Source organism: Pristiophorus japonicus, chromosome 18, assembly GCF_044704955.1.
Source record: "Pristiophorus japonicus isolate sPriJap1 chromosome 18, sPriJap1.hap1, whole genome shotgun sequence".
Lineage (NCBI taxonomy): Eukaryota > Metazoa > Chordata > Chondrichthyes > Pristiophoridae > Pristiophorus > Pristiophorus japonicus.
In genome coordinates this window covers 3,979,577-3,993,433 of record NC_091994.1, presented here as the reverse complement: position 1 = coordinate 3,993,433, position 13,857 = coordinate 3,979,577, and the positions used below count along the sequence as shown (strand labels likewise).

At 49.5% G+C, this 13,857-nt stretch overlaps 1 protein-coding gene across 1 annotated transcript in view; it reads right to left on the bottom strand.

The window, feature by feature from the left end:
- The window catches only part of kcnn1b (potassium intermediate/small conductance calcium-activated channel, subfamily N, member 1b), an 85,410-nt gene that overhangs the window by 54,243 nt on the left and 17,310 nt on the right, over positions 1–13,857 (bottom strand). The window contains exon 2 of the mRNA XM_070859570.1: positions 9,100–9,195. Within this exon, the coding sequence (XP_070715671.1) occupies positions 9,100–9,195 (96 nt within the window). The remainder of the gene's footprint in view (positions 1–9,099; positions 9,196–13,857) is intronic.

Sequence of the window (13,857 nt, the reverse complement as noted above, 5' to 3'; positions counted from 1 at the left end):
GGGATGGGAGGGGGACAGATATGCTCAATAAAGGAAGATGGAATTTGCATTTATATAGCAACCTTCACATTCTCAGGACATTCCAATGAGCTTCACAGCCAATGCAGTACTTTATGAAGTGTAGTCACTGTTGTAATGTAGGAAAAGCAGCAGCCAATTTGCGCACAGCAAGCTCCCACAAACAGCAATGTGATAATGACCAGATAATCTGTTTTAGTGATGTTGGTTGAGGGATAAATATTGGTCCTAGGAACCGGGAAGAGCTCCCAAGCTCTTTTTCGAAATAGTGCCATGGGATCTTTTACATCCACCCGAGAGGGCAGACATGCGGCGCTCCCTCAGTACTGCCCTTCCGACAGTGTAGCGCTCCCTCAGTACTGCCCCTCCGATAGTGCAGCGCTCCCTCAGTACTGCCCCTCCGACAGTACAGTACGGCACTCCCTCGGTACTGCCCCTCCAACAGTGCGGCGCTTCCTCAGTACTGCCCCTCCGACAGTGTGGCGCTCCCTCAGCACTGCCCCTCCGACAGTGCGGCGCTCCCTCAGCACTGCCCCTCCGACAGTGCAGCGCTCCCTCAGTACTGCCCCTCTGACAGTGCGTCGCTCCCTCAGCACTGCCCCTCAGACAGTGCGGGGCTCCCTCAGTACTGTCCCTCCGACAGTGCGGCAGTCTCTCAGTACTGGACTGCGAGTGTCAGCCTGGATTATGGGCTCAAGTCTCTGGAGTGGGACTTGAACCCACGACCGAGGCGACAGTGCTGCCCACTGAGCCCCGGCTAGCACCTAATCTATGGGAAAATAAATATTTAACGCTGGTTGAATGCTAAAATCCAGAAATGCTAGTAATAGAGCTGTCAGATAGTTCCACCAGAAATTATCTTAATAGGAATGTTTTTCAATTAACATGACTGTTTAGACATAAACCGTCAGAAGTTTAATGCTCCACTGGCGATATTAACATATTTTACACATTATTTCGAAGATGACTAGTTTCAAATCCCTGTGCAACTGAGCAATGAGAATAAATGCAGTCGGCTTAAAAGGGGATGTTCTAATGGATCCGGGAGGAGGGAGTTGTGCCTGGGTATGTTTTGCTGGGGGGGGGAAAGGCCCCATGAATTCCTAATGTGGCTCTGTTGGTAAATGCAAACTAAGGGGGGGGCAAAACTGCCTCGTGCCAGAGTTGGGCCACATAATTCGAATAAAGTGAAAATATATCGCCCGGTGCAAGGGAAGGAAAGTGAGCCGGAATTTTGCTCTTCAACTTGAAAACATGGTCCCAGCGCAATCGGAGGCAGGTCGCTCTCAGTCTCTTAAAGGGGCGGGCCGCCGCGAGCTCTGCAGCCACTTCTGTGTTTCCCACTGTGTCACCATGGTGGGTTTCGGCCGGGCCAGTGAGGGTGGGGCACTGCCCGTTGGCGGCCCAGCCAAACCAGCAGCCGCCGTCGTCGTGCCGACAGCAAAGTTGGCCGACAAAAAAAAAAAAAAAAAACAAGATGGCGGCCGCGGCACAGGGCCCTCCCCTTTAAGGGCGGCCAGGGCACGCCACCCACCGCGGCTTTGCGGCCCGCGTCGCCGCGCGCCGACCTCACTCCCGCGGGTCAAGGTCCACCGCGGGGTGTAAAGGCGCCTGTGCACGCGGGGGGAGGGTGCGAATCGTGATCAGCACGCACGGTGATGATGTCATCGGCGTGTGCGCCGCCACCCGGGGCGAAAATTATGGGGCGCGGCGCAAAGCCCTCCTCCCGGAGGCGCTGACCGGCCTCCCAAGTATCCAGGATTTCTGATAAACCTTCTGTGCTGTGAGATTCAACGCACTCCTGGTCGGCCTCTCACCTTCCACGCTCCATAAACTTCAGCTCATCCAAAACTCTGCTGCCCCGTGTCCTAACTCTCACCGAGTCCCGCTCACCCATCACCCCCTGTGCTCACTGACCCGTGTCCTAACTCGCACCGAGTCCCGCTCACCCATCACCCCCTGTGCTCACTGCCCCGTGTCCTAACTCTCACCGAGTCCCGCTCACCCATCACCCCCTGTGCTCACTGACCCGTGTCCTAACTCTCACCGAGTCCCACTCACCCATCACCCCTTGTGCTCGCTGCCCCGTGTCCTAACTCGCACCGAGTCCCGCTCACCCATCACCCCTTGTGCTCGCTGCCCTGTGTCCTAACTCGCATCGAGTGCCGCTCACCCATCACCCCCTGTGCTCAGTGCCCCGTGTCCTAACTCGCACCGAGTCCCGCTCACCCATCACCCCTTGTGCTCGCTGCCCTGTGTCCTAACTCGCATCGAGTGCCGCTCACCCATCACCCCCTGTGCTCAGTGCCCCGTGTCCTAACTCGCACCGAGTCCCGCTCACCCATCACCCCCTGTGCTCGCTGACCCGTGTCCTAACTCGCACCCAGTCCCGCTCACCCATCACCCCCTGTGCTCGCTGCCCTGTGTCCTAACTCTCACCCAGTCCCACTCACCCATCACTTCCTGTGCTCGCTGCCCCGTGTCCTAACTCGCACCGAGTCCCGCTCACCCATCACCCCCTGTGCTCGCTGCCCCGTGTCCTAACTCTCACCGAGTCCCGCTCACCCATCACCCCTTGTGCTCGCTGCCCTGTGTCCTAACTCGCATCGAGTGCCGCTCACCCATCACCCCCTGTGCTCAGTGCCCCGTGTCCTAACTCGCACCGAGTCCCGCTCACCCATCACCCCTTGTGCTCGCTGCCCCGTGTCCTAACTCGCACCGAGTCCCGCTCACCCATCACCCCTTGTGCTCGCTGCCCCGTGTCCTAACTCGCACCGAGTCCCGCTCACCCATCACCCCTTGTGCTCACTGACCTACATTGGCTTCCGGTCCGTCAACGCCTCGATCTCAAAATTCTCATCCTTGTTTACAAATCCCTCCATGACACTCGCCCCTCCCTATCTCTGTAATCTCCTCCAACCCCACAACTCTCCGAGATCTCTGCGCTCCTCCAATTCTGGCCTCTTACTCATCCCTGATTATAATCACTCCACCATCGGTGGCCGTGCCTTCAACTGCCTGGGCCCCAAGCTCTGGAACTCCCTCCCTAAACCTCTCCGCCTCTCTTCATCAGTCTCCTTTAAGACGCTCCCTACAACCGACCTCTTTGACTCAGCTTTTGGTCACATGTCCCTAATATCTCGCTATGTGACTCGGTGTCACATTCTGTCTGGTAATCGCTCCTGTGAAGCACCTTGGGATGTTTTTTGCCAAGTTTAAGGTGCTATATAAATGCAGGTTGTTGTGAATGTTTGAGAGCTGTTTGTTGATGCCCTCTCGGTGCACGATTCTTCACAGGGGGGGGGGGGGGGTCCTTCAGAAGACATCTGGGGCCCAGCTTTTAGGGGATGCTGAAACTGCGGGTCTAATCGTTCCTCTGAATGAGTCAGGGAGTGCAGGGGAAGCAACAACTTGAGTTTTTATAGCGCCTTTAACGTAAGGAAACATCCCAAGGCGCTTCACAGGAATATTAAGCGATAAAAAATTGACACCGAGCTGCACAAGTAGAAATTAGCGCAGGTGACCAAAAGCTTGATCAAAGAGGTAGGTTTTAAGGAGCGTCTTAAAGGAGGAGAGAGAGGCGGAGAGGTCTAGGGAGGGAGTTCCAGAGCTTGGGGCCCAGGCAACAGAAGGCACGGCCACCAATGGTGGATTGATTATCATCAATAAATGTTCTTTATCAATAAATACAGTAACGATGGTCGGCTGAGCGTGTCTGCTCGGGCGCTCGAAGCCCCAGCTCGCTGCCCATAGCTCCACTCTGCTCCCTTTGTTCCTCTGCACCCAGTCGCAGAATAAATGATTCAATGGGACAGAGAGAGAGGGAAGAAAGTCATGCTAATCCTGAATGAATTATTGAAGCCAGGTTGGACCCGGTCCAATAGAGGTTTTAAAAAGGAACTCAGGTTCAAAAAGGAAGCTATTAAAATAATCGAAGCCACCTGTTCTGTGGGTGGCACGGTCCATGGCGGCCAGCGATTTTGGAGAGAGGAACTGGCGGTCTATCGCTTAGCTCTACCCGTCAGTAACCCAGCCCAGGGTACCGCCACTCAGTCAGTGAGTGTTGCACCCTGGATGGTGCTGGGTCCCACCTCCGCTCCACTCCCACTCTGACCTCTCCATCCTCGGCCACCTACCTCGTTCCAGCGAACCTCATCTTTCGATTCGGCACTTTACAGCCTCTGGACTCAACCTCGAGTTCAATAATTTCAGACCGTAACCTCTGCACCCATTTTTTTTTTTGCAACCCCCCCTTTTTTCCCCTTTCCCGCGGCAGCCGGTGATGATTCCGCCACACACCCCATCTAGACTCATCTTTTGTTTCCTAACTTGTTCCATTACCATCTCATCTTTACCAATCATCCTCTTAGTCTCTCAAATTTCTCCTGCCTTCCACCCTCTCACAGACCTTCCCTTTTATCATTTCCTCCCCTGCCCCTCTCACTGCCCCAACACTGTCTTAAGAACCCGTTACATCGCAAACTTTTCCAGTTCTAATGGAGGGTGACAGACCCGAAACCTTAACTCTGTTTCTCTCGCCACAGTCGCTGCCTGACCCGCTGAGATTTCCAGCATTTTCTGCTTGTATTTCAGATTGCAGCATCCGCAGTATATTGCTTTTGTACGTTGCTGGGCCCCACTTTCTGCCCCGAGCTACATGCGGTTTGGGAGGGGTGCTGTGATTGGACTCGCTAGCCCCGTGAGATAGGGAGCGGTCCTCACCCCGTGACCTCTGGTGAAACAGAGAGAGGTGTAGAGCGAGAACGTGCGCAGAGGTAGAGGGCACCAGAGCGCGCGGGCGAACGAGAGCACGCGGGCGAGCGAGAGAGTTCGAGTGCGAGCTTAATGCAGACAGCACATTCATCGAGGGCAGGGCTCAATTGTGATGTTCCACGTGTCGAATATCCCACTGACACACAAGAATTAGGAGGAGTCGGCCATTCGGCCCCTCGAGCCTGCTCCTCCATTTAATACGATCATGGCTGATCTTCGACCTCAACTCCACTTCCCCGCCCGATCCCCATATCCCTCGATTCCCCTAGAGTCCAAAAATCTATCGATCTCAGCCTTGAATATTCTCAACGACTTAGTATCCACAGCCCTCTGTGGCAGAGAATTCCAAACATTCACCACCCTCTCAGTGAAGAAAATCCTATTCATAAGAACATAAGAAATAGGAGCAGGAGGAGGCCATACGGCCCCTCGAGCCTGCTCCGCCATTTAATACCATCATGGCTGATCTGATCATGGACTCAGCTCCACTTCCCCGCCTGCTTCCCTTATCGCTTAAGAAACTGTCTATTTCTGTCTTAAATTTATTCAATGTCCCAGCTTCCACAGCTCTCTGAGGCAGCGAATTCCACAGATTTACAACCCTCTGAGAGAAGAAATTCCTCCTTATCTCAGTTTTAAATGGGCGGCCCCTTATTCTAAGATGATGCCCTCTAGTTCTAGTCTCCCCCATCAGTGGAAACATCCTCTCTGCATCCACCTTGTCAAGCCCCCTCATAATTGCATATATTTCGATAAGATCACCTCTCATTTTTCTGAATTCCAATGAGTGGAGGTCCAACCTACTCAACCTTTCCTCATAAGTCAACCCCCTCATCCCCGGAATCAACCGAGTGAACCTTCTCTGAACTGTCTCCAAAACAAGTATAAAGCTGTCCTAAAGTTGGGCAGGTGGAGGGGGTATCAGTGGGAGAGCACTTAGGTGTCAGTGACCATAATTCAATCAGGTTCAAGGTAGTTATGGACAAGGACAAGGGTAGACCAGGAATAAAAGTCTCAAATTGGGGAAAGCTAACTTTGCTAAGTTGAGAAGTGATTTGGCCACAGTGGACTGGAAACAGCTACTTGAAGGTAAATCAGTGTCGGAACAGTGGGAGGCATTCAAGGAGGAGATCCGGAGGGCTCAGGCCAAACATGTGCCCTTAAAGAAAAAGGGTGGGAATAACAATTGTAGAGCCCCCTGGATGTCTAGGGACTTACAGGGGAGGATAAAGAAAAAAAGGGAAGCTTATGTTATATACTGTCGGCTGAATCGCTGGAGGAATATAGAAAGTTCAGAGGTAAACTTAAAAAGGATATTAGGAATACTAAGAGAGAGCATGAAAAATTATTGGCAAGTAAAATTAAAGAAAACCCAAAGATGTTCTATAAATATATTAAGAGCAAGAGGATAACTAAAGAAAGGGTAGGGTTAGGGACCATGAAGGGTTTGTTGGTATGGTTCTTAACGAATACTTTGCATTTGTTTTCACAAAGGAAAGGGGCAATGCAGATACTGCTATCGAGGAGTAGTGTGAAATTCTGGATGAAATAAACAGTGAGAGAGGAAGTATTAAGGGGTTTAGCAGCTTTGAAAGTAGATAAGTCCCCAGGCCCGGATGAAATACATCCCAGGCTGTTGAGCGAAATACGAAAGGAAATAGCAGAGGCCTTGACCATCATTTTCCAGGCCTCTTTGGATCTGGGCATGGTGCCGGAGGACTGGAGGACTGCTAATGTAGTACCCTTGTTTGAGAAGAAAATCCGGGATAGGCCGAGCAATTACAGGCCTGTCAGCCTAACCTCAGTGGTGGGAAAATTATTAGAAAAAATCCTGAAAGACAGGATAAATCTGCATTTATTTAGGCAAGGATTAATTGGGGACAGTCAGCACGGATTTGTTAAGGGAAGATCGTGTTTGACTAACCTGATTGAATTTTTTGAGGAGGTAACCAGGAGGGTCGATGAGGGTAGTGCGTACGATGTAGTGTATATGGACTTTAGCAAGGCTTTTGATAAGGTCCCGCATGGCAGATTGGTCACGAAGGTAAAGCCCATGGGATCCAGGGTAAAATGGCAAGTTGAATCCAAAATTGGCTTGGAGGTAGAAAGCAAAGGGTAATGGTTGATGGATGTTTTTGTGACTGGAAGGATGTTTCCAGTGGGGTTCCGCAGGGCTCAGTACTGGGTCCCTTGCTTTTTGTGGTGTACATCAATGATCTAGATTTGAATATAGGGGATATGATTAAGAAGTTTGCAGATGACACTAAAATTGGTTGTGTGGTTGATAATGAAGAGGAAAGTCATGGGCTGCAGGAGGATATCAATCTACTGGTCAGGTGGGCAGAGCAGTGGCAAATGGAATTTAATTCAGGGAAGTGTGAGGTGATGCACTTGGGGAGGGCTAATAAGGAAAGGGTATATACACATTAAACAGTAGGCCACTTAGACGTAGATGAACAAAGGGATCTTGGAGTACTTGTCCACAGATCGCTGAAAGTAGCAGGCCAGGTGGATATGGTGGTTAAGAAGGCATACGGAATGCTTGCCTTTATTGGCTGAATCATAGCATACAAGAGCAGGGAGGTTATGCTTACATTGTATAATACACTGGTTGGGCCACAAGTGGAGTATTGCATGCAGTTCTGGTCGCCGTATTATAGGAAGGACGTGATTGCACTAGAGAGGGTTCAGAGGAGATTTATAAGGATGCTGCCTGGAATGGAGAATCTTAGTTATGGGGACAGATTGGATAGGCTGGATTTGTTCTCCTTGGAACAGAGGAGGTTGAGAGGAGACCTCATTGAGGTGTATAAAATTTTGAGCAGCCTGGATATAGTGGATAGCAAGGGCCCAGTTCCCTTGGTGGAGGGGTCAATTACGAGGGGACATAGGTTTGAGGTGGTTGGTGGAAGGATTAGAGGGGAATTGAGGGGAAGCTTCTTCACAGAGGGTTGTGGGGGTCTGGAACTCACGGCCTGGAAGGGTGGCAAGAGGCAGAAACCCCCACCACATTTAAAAGGTGCTTGGATGGGCACTTGAAGTGCCGTAACCTGCAGGGTTATGGACCTAGAGCTGGTAAGTGGGATTAGACAGGATAATCTCTTGTTGGCTGGCGCAGATATAATGGTAAGTACTTTAGGGAATCGAATAGGGCCAGAGTGATCTCCTGTACTAGTTTCGATCGTCTGGATGGGTCGGAGAGGAATTTTCCCAGATTTTCTTTCCTCGGTTGGACTGGGTTTTTATCTGGTTTTTGCCTCTCCCAGGAGATCACATGGCTCCGGTTGGGGTGGAGTGTAGAATGTTTCGGTACAAAGGGTGTTGCAGATGTGTGGGGCGGACGGGTTGGGCCGGGTGCTCTTTACCTTTCCGCCATTGTTCATTGTTCATTGGTTTATATGTAACCTTCAGGGCTGCTGACCGAGGGCCGTGTGGCTCTTTGTCGGCCGGCACGGACACGATGGGCTGAAATGGCCTCCTTTAGATTTATGTTTCTTTCTATGTTCCTAAATGGCCGACCCCTTATCCTGAGATGGTAACCCCTGGCTCTAGACTCTCCAGCCGGGGGAAACATCCTCCCTGCATCTACTCTATCAATCCCCCTCAAAAATCTTTTATGTTTCAATGAGATAAACTCCCATTCTTCTCAACTCCAGAGAGTATCCATCCATTCTACTCAATCTCTCCTCATAGGAGAACCCTGTTACCCCAGGGATCAGTCTAGTGAACCTTCGTTCCACTCCCTCCAAGGTAAGTATATCTTTCCTCAGAGAAGGAGACCAAAACTGTGCACAGTACTCCAGGTGTGGTCTCACCAGGGCCCTGCACAATTGTAGCAAGACTTCCTCACTCTTGCACTCCGCCCCCCTTGCAATAAAGGCCAACGTGCCATTTGGCTCCCTAATCACTTGCTATACCTACATGCTAACTCTCTGTTTCATGTATGAGGACACCTAAAGCTTTCTGAACACTAATATTTCATAGTTTCTCAGTTTTAACAGAAAAATATTCTATTTTTCTATTCTTCCTACCAAAGTGAGTAACCACACGTTTCCCCACATTAAGCTCTATCTGCCAACTCGTTACCCACTCACCTAACCCTTCTATATCCTGTGCAGGCTCTGTGTGACTTCCTCACAGCTTTGTTTCCCACCTTATTAGCAAACTTGGATACATTGCACTCGGTCCCTTCGTTATCCAACCCCGCACTTGGGGTACCAGTCAGAGTCAGCACATTCTGCGGGGGGGTGTAGGGGAACGGAGGAGATGATAAGAGAGAAAGACTTGAAAGGAAAGTTCAGCCCTTACCTGAATCTCTCGGGCATGATAGACAATAATCAGACCCAGTAATATTACAGTGGAGAGGCTGATAAGGCATTTGAGTGCGAGGGAATAGAGAGATGCCTGCAATACAAGAGAGAGAGATAGTTAGCATCAAATACAGGGCTCAACTAGCAGAGCTGACAGGAATGTCTGAACCACTGTCTCTCTAACACGCAACTTCAGCTACAAAGATAAGAATTTTTAGGAACAAGAAAAGGCCATTTTGATTAACAAGCACCATCTCTTTTTTGATTGATCACCTACCAACCATCTCCCCATATCCCTCAATCCCACCTACCCATCATCTCCCCTTATCCCTCAATCCCACCTACCCATCTTCTCCCCTTATCCCTCAGGCCCACACCCTGATGGTGTTCAGTACCAACAATGTGCAGAAAGCAGCACTTTATGAAGTTTGATCTTCTTGATTCAGCTCCCTAAATTCTTCCAACTCCCAATACCAGACCTGTCCCCACCAGCACTGTACCCCGGTGTTACACACTGACAGACCTGTACCCACCAGCACTGTACCCCGGTGTTATAGTGACAGACCTGTACCCACCATTACTGTACCCCAGTGTTATAGTGACAGACCTGTACCCACCAGTACTGTACCCCAGTGTTATACAGTGACAGACCTGTACCCACCAGTACTGTACCCCAGTGTTATAGTGACAGACCTGTACCCACCAGCACTGTACCCCAGTGTTATACAGTGACAGACCTGTACCCACCAGTACTGTACCCCAGTGTTATAGTGACAGACCTGTACCCACCAGTACTGTACCCCAGTGTTATACAGTGACAGACCTGTACCCACCAGTACTGTACCCCAGTGTTATATAGTGACAGACCTGTACCCACCATACTGTACCCCAGTGTTATACAGTGACAGACCTGTACCCACCAGTACTGTACCCCAGTGTTATACAGTGACAGACCTGTACCCACCAGCACTGTACCCCAGTGTTACACACTGACAGACCTGTACCCACCAGTACTGTACCCCAGTGTTATACAGTGACAGACCTGCCCCCACCAGTACTGTACCCGGTGTTACACACTGGCAGACCACAAGCCTTACTCTTTTAACCTTTTGTTAGTTCCCAATATCTGAATCACCTATCGATCAAGTCTTGCTTGCTCAGACACCAAGTGAAACAGTTAAATAAGACAAGGTGATAATCGAGTACTCGGTGTTGAGGGGTACTTACTCACTGTCTCATTGAGTGAACATCAGGCTTATCTGACACTCGGATAAGCATGATATTGCGAAAAGACTTGCATTTATATAGCGCCTTTCACGACCTCAGGACGTCCCAAAGCGCTTTACAGAAAATTACGTTATTTTGAAGTGTAGTCACTGTTGTAATGTAGGAAACGCGGCAGCCAATTCGTGCACAGCAAGCTCCCACAGACAGCAATGTGATAATGACCAGATAATCTGTTTTTTTTTTTAAAGTGATGTTGGTTGAGGGATAAATATTGTCCCCAGGACACCGGGGAGAACTCGAGAGTTGAATAGTGCCATGGGATCTTTTACTTCCTCCTGAGAGAACAGACCGGGCCTTGGTTTAACATCTCATCTGAAAGACGGCACCTCCGATAGTGCGGCACTCCCTCAGCACTGGCACTGGGACTGTCAGCCTCAATTATGTGCTCAAGTCTCTGGAGCGAGACTTGAACTCTCAACCTTCTGACTCCGAGGCGAGAGCATGCCCACTGAGCCATGGCTGACAATTTGTGGTTATAAGCATGATGGGTTTGTGCCAATACCTGTCCTGGGTTTACCAGAATCATGCCAATGTCGGCAAGTGTCTGTACAACCAAGCGATACCCATCCCCTTCATCCCTTCTCTCTGTCTCCAAAAAACCTTTCCATTGTCTTTTTAATAATATACATATTATTTACAGCACAGAAACAGCCCATTCGGACCACACGAACCTCCGACTCATACTACAACAGACCGCACACTAACCTCAGTCTCACATGAGCCTCACACACACACTACACTAACCTCACACACTAGAACAGATGCCACACTAATCTCAGTCTCAGACTAGAACAGACACCACACGAGCCTCACACACACACACACTATTGCACACACTGGAACACACACACACTAACCTCACACACACACTATTGCACACACTGGAACAGACACACACAAGCCTCACACACACACTATTGCACACACTGGAACAGACACACACTAACCTCACACACACACTATTGCACACACTGGAACAGACACACACAAGCCTCACACACACACTATTGCACACACTGGAACAGACACACACGAGTCTCACACACATTAGTGCACACACCACACTAACTTCACACACACACTAGTGCACACACGGAACAGACAATTACAAGCCTCACACACACTGGAACAGACACACACGAGTCTCACACACACTAGTGCACACACCACACTAACTTCACACACACACTATTGCACACACTGGAACAGACACACACGAGTCTCACACACATTAGTGCACACACCACACTAACTTCACACACACACACTGGAGCAGTCAGAACACTAACCTCAGACACACACTTGAGCACAGTGTTGGAGGGCAGAATGGAGAGTTTCAAGCACTTTGGAATAAGAAGAAAAATGAGAAAACAAAGAGACACAGAGACAGCAACGAGAAGATAGAGACCGAGAAAACAACAGTATGGATAAACAGTTACAGAAAATGCACTGAGAACACAGACTAAATATTACAGTTTGTATCACTTGCAGTACAACACCAATCACTGAACACATTTTCTGTTATCTGTACATCTCTTATTTGCATAATATATTCAGCTACATGAGCTAATTCTCTCCCAGAGTCTCTGCAGCAGATTCAATGATCTGAAAAAGGAATCGCTTAATAATTAGCCTTGGTGCCGGCTTTGGGCTGCGATTATGAATAGATTTTTAAATCAGTCAGTTGGGGCTGGGGGTCGCAGTGAGGGCGTGTGCCCAAATCACCAGTGGCGGCACGCAGAATTCCTGCGGGAAACCATCGCAGCCAGGAATTTAAGCCCAGCTCACAGAAAGTTCGCGAGACGCTGCTGTAAAATCAGCCTCGGGGGGGGGGGCATGGTGGGAGCGGGATGGGGATGAAGGGGTTGACTTACGAGGAAAGGTTGAGCAGGTTGGACCTCTACTTGTTGGAGTTTAGAAGAATGAGGTGATCTTATTGAAACATATAAGATTCTGAAGGGGCTCGACAAGGTAGATGCAGAGAGGATGTTTCCCCTTGAATCTAGAACTAGGGAACATAGATTCAGAATAAGGGGTCACCCATTTGGAACTGAGATGAGGAGGAATGTCTTCTCTCAGAGGGTTGTAAATCTGTGGAATTCTCTCCCCGAGGGCTGTGGAGGCTGAATCCTTGAGTATATTCAAGGCCGAGATCGATAGATTTTTGGATATTAAGGGAATCAAGGGATATGGGGATCGGGTGGGAAAGTGGAGCTGAGGTCGAAGATCAGCCATGATCTCATTGAATGGTGGAGCAGGCTCGAGGGGCCGAATGGCCGACTCCTGCTCCTATGTTCTTAAGAAATAACTCACACAAGAACAAAATTACTGCGGATGCTGGAAATCTGAAATAAAGACAGAAAATGCTGGAAATACTCAGCGGGTCAGGCAGCATCTGTGGAGAGAGAAACAGAGTTAACGTTTCAGGGCGATGACCTTTCGTCAGAACTGGAAAAAGTTAGAGATGCAACAGGAAACCGACCTCATTGACCAAGCTTTTGGTCACCTGTCCTAATATCTCATGTGTCTCGGAGTCAAATTTTTGTGTTTGATAATCGCTCCTGTGAAGCGCCTTGGGACGTTTTACCACATGATAGGCGCTATATAAATGCAAGTTGTTGCTGTCCCTTACATTAGTTGCGCTCAAGGCTACTCAACCACTCGTGTTCCTGATAGACTTTGGTCAGCAATGACCTTAGGCCTCTGCATTTTCACAAGTCAGAGCAAGGGAGGGTTTGTAACCCGTTTATAGATTAGTGTTCTGGTGGGGTGGGGGGGGAATAAATACACCTCCAGAAGGAAATTGCAAAGTGCCGCAGTACAGCGGGACCTGGAGGTACTTGTGCATGAAACACAAAAGGTTAGTATGCAGGTACAGCAAGTGATCAGGAAGGCCAATGGAATGTTGGCCTTTATTGCAAGGGGGATGGAGTATAAAAGCAGGGAAGTCTTGCTACAGTTATACAGGGTATTGGTGAGGCCACACCTGGAATATTGCGTGCAGTTTTGGTTTCCATATTTACGAAAGGATATACTTGCTTTGGAGGCAGTTCAGAGAAGGTTCACTCGGTTGATTCCGGGGATGAGGGGGTTGACTTATGAGGAAAGGTTGAGTAGGTTGGGCCTCTACTCAGAAGAATGAGAGATGATCTTATCGAAATGTATAAGATTATGAGGGGGCTTGACAAGGTGGATGCAGAGAGGATGTTTCCACTGATGGGGGAGACTAGAACTCGGGGGCATGATCTTAGAATAAGGGGCCGCCCATTTAAAACTGAGATGAGGAGGAATTTCTTCTCTCAGGAGGGTTGTAAATCTGTGGAATTCGCTGCCTCAGAGAGCTGTGGAGGCTGGGACATTGAATATATTTAAGACAGAGATAGACAGTTTCTTAACCCAGAAGGGAATAAGGGGTTATGGGGAGCGGGCGGGGAAGTGGAGCCGAGTCCATGATCGGATCAGCCATGAT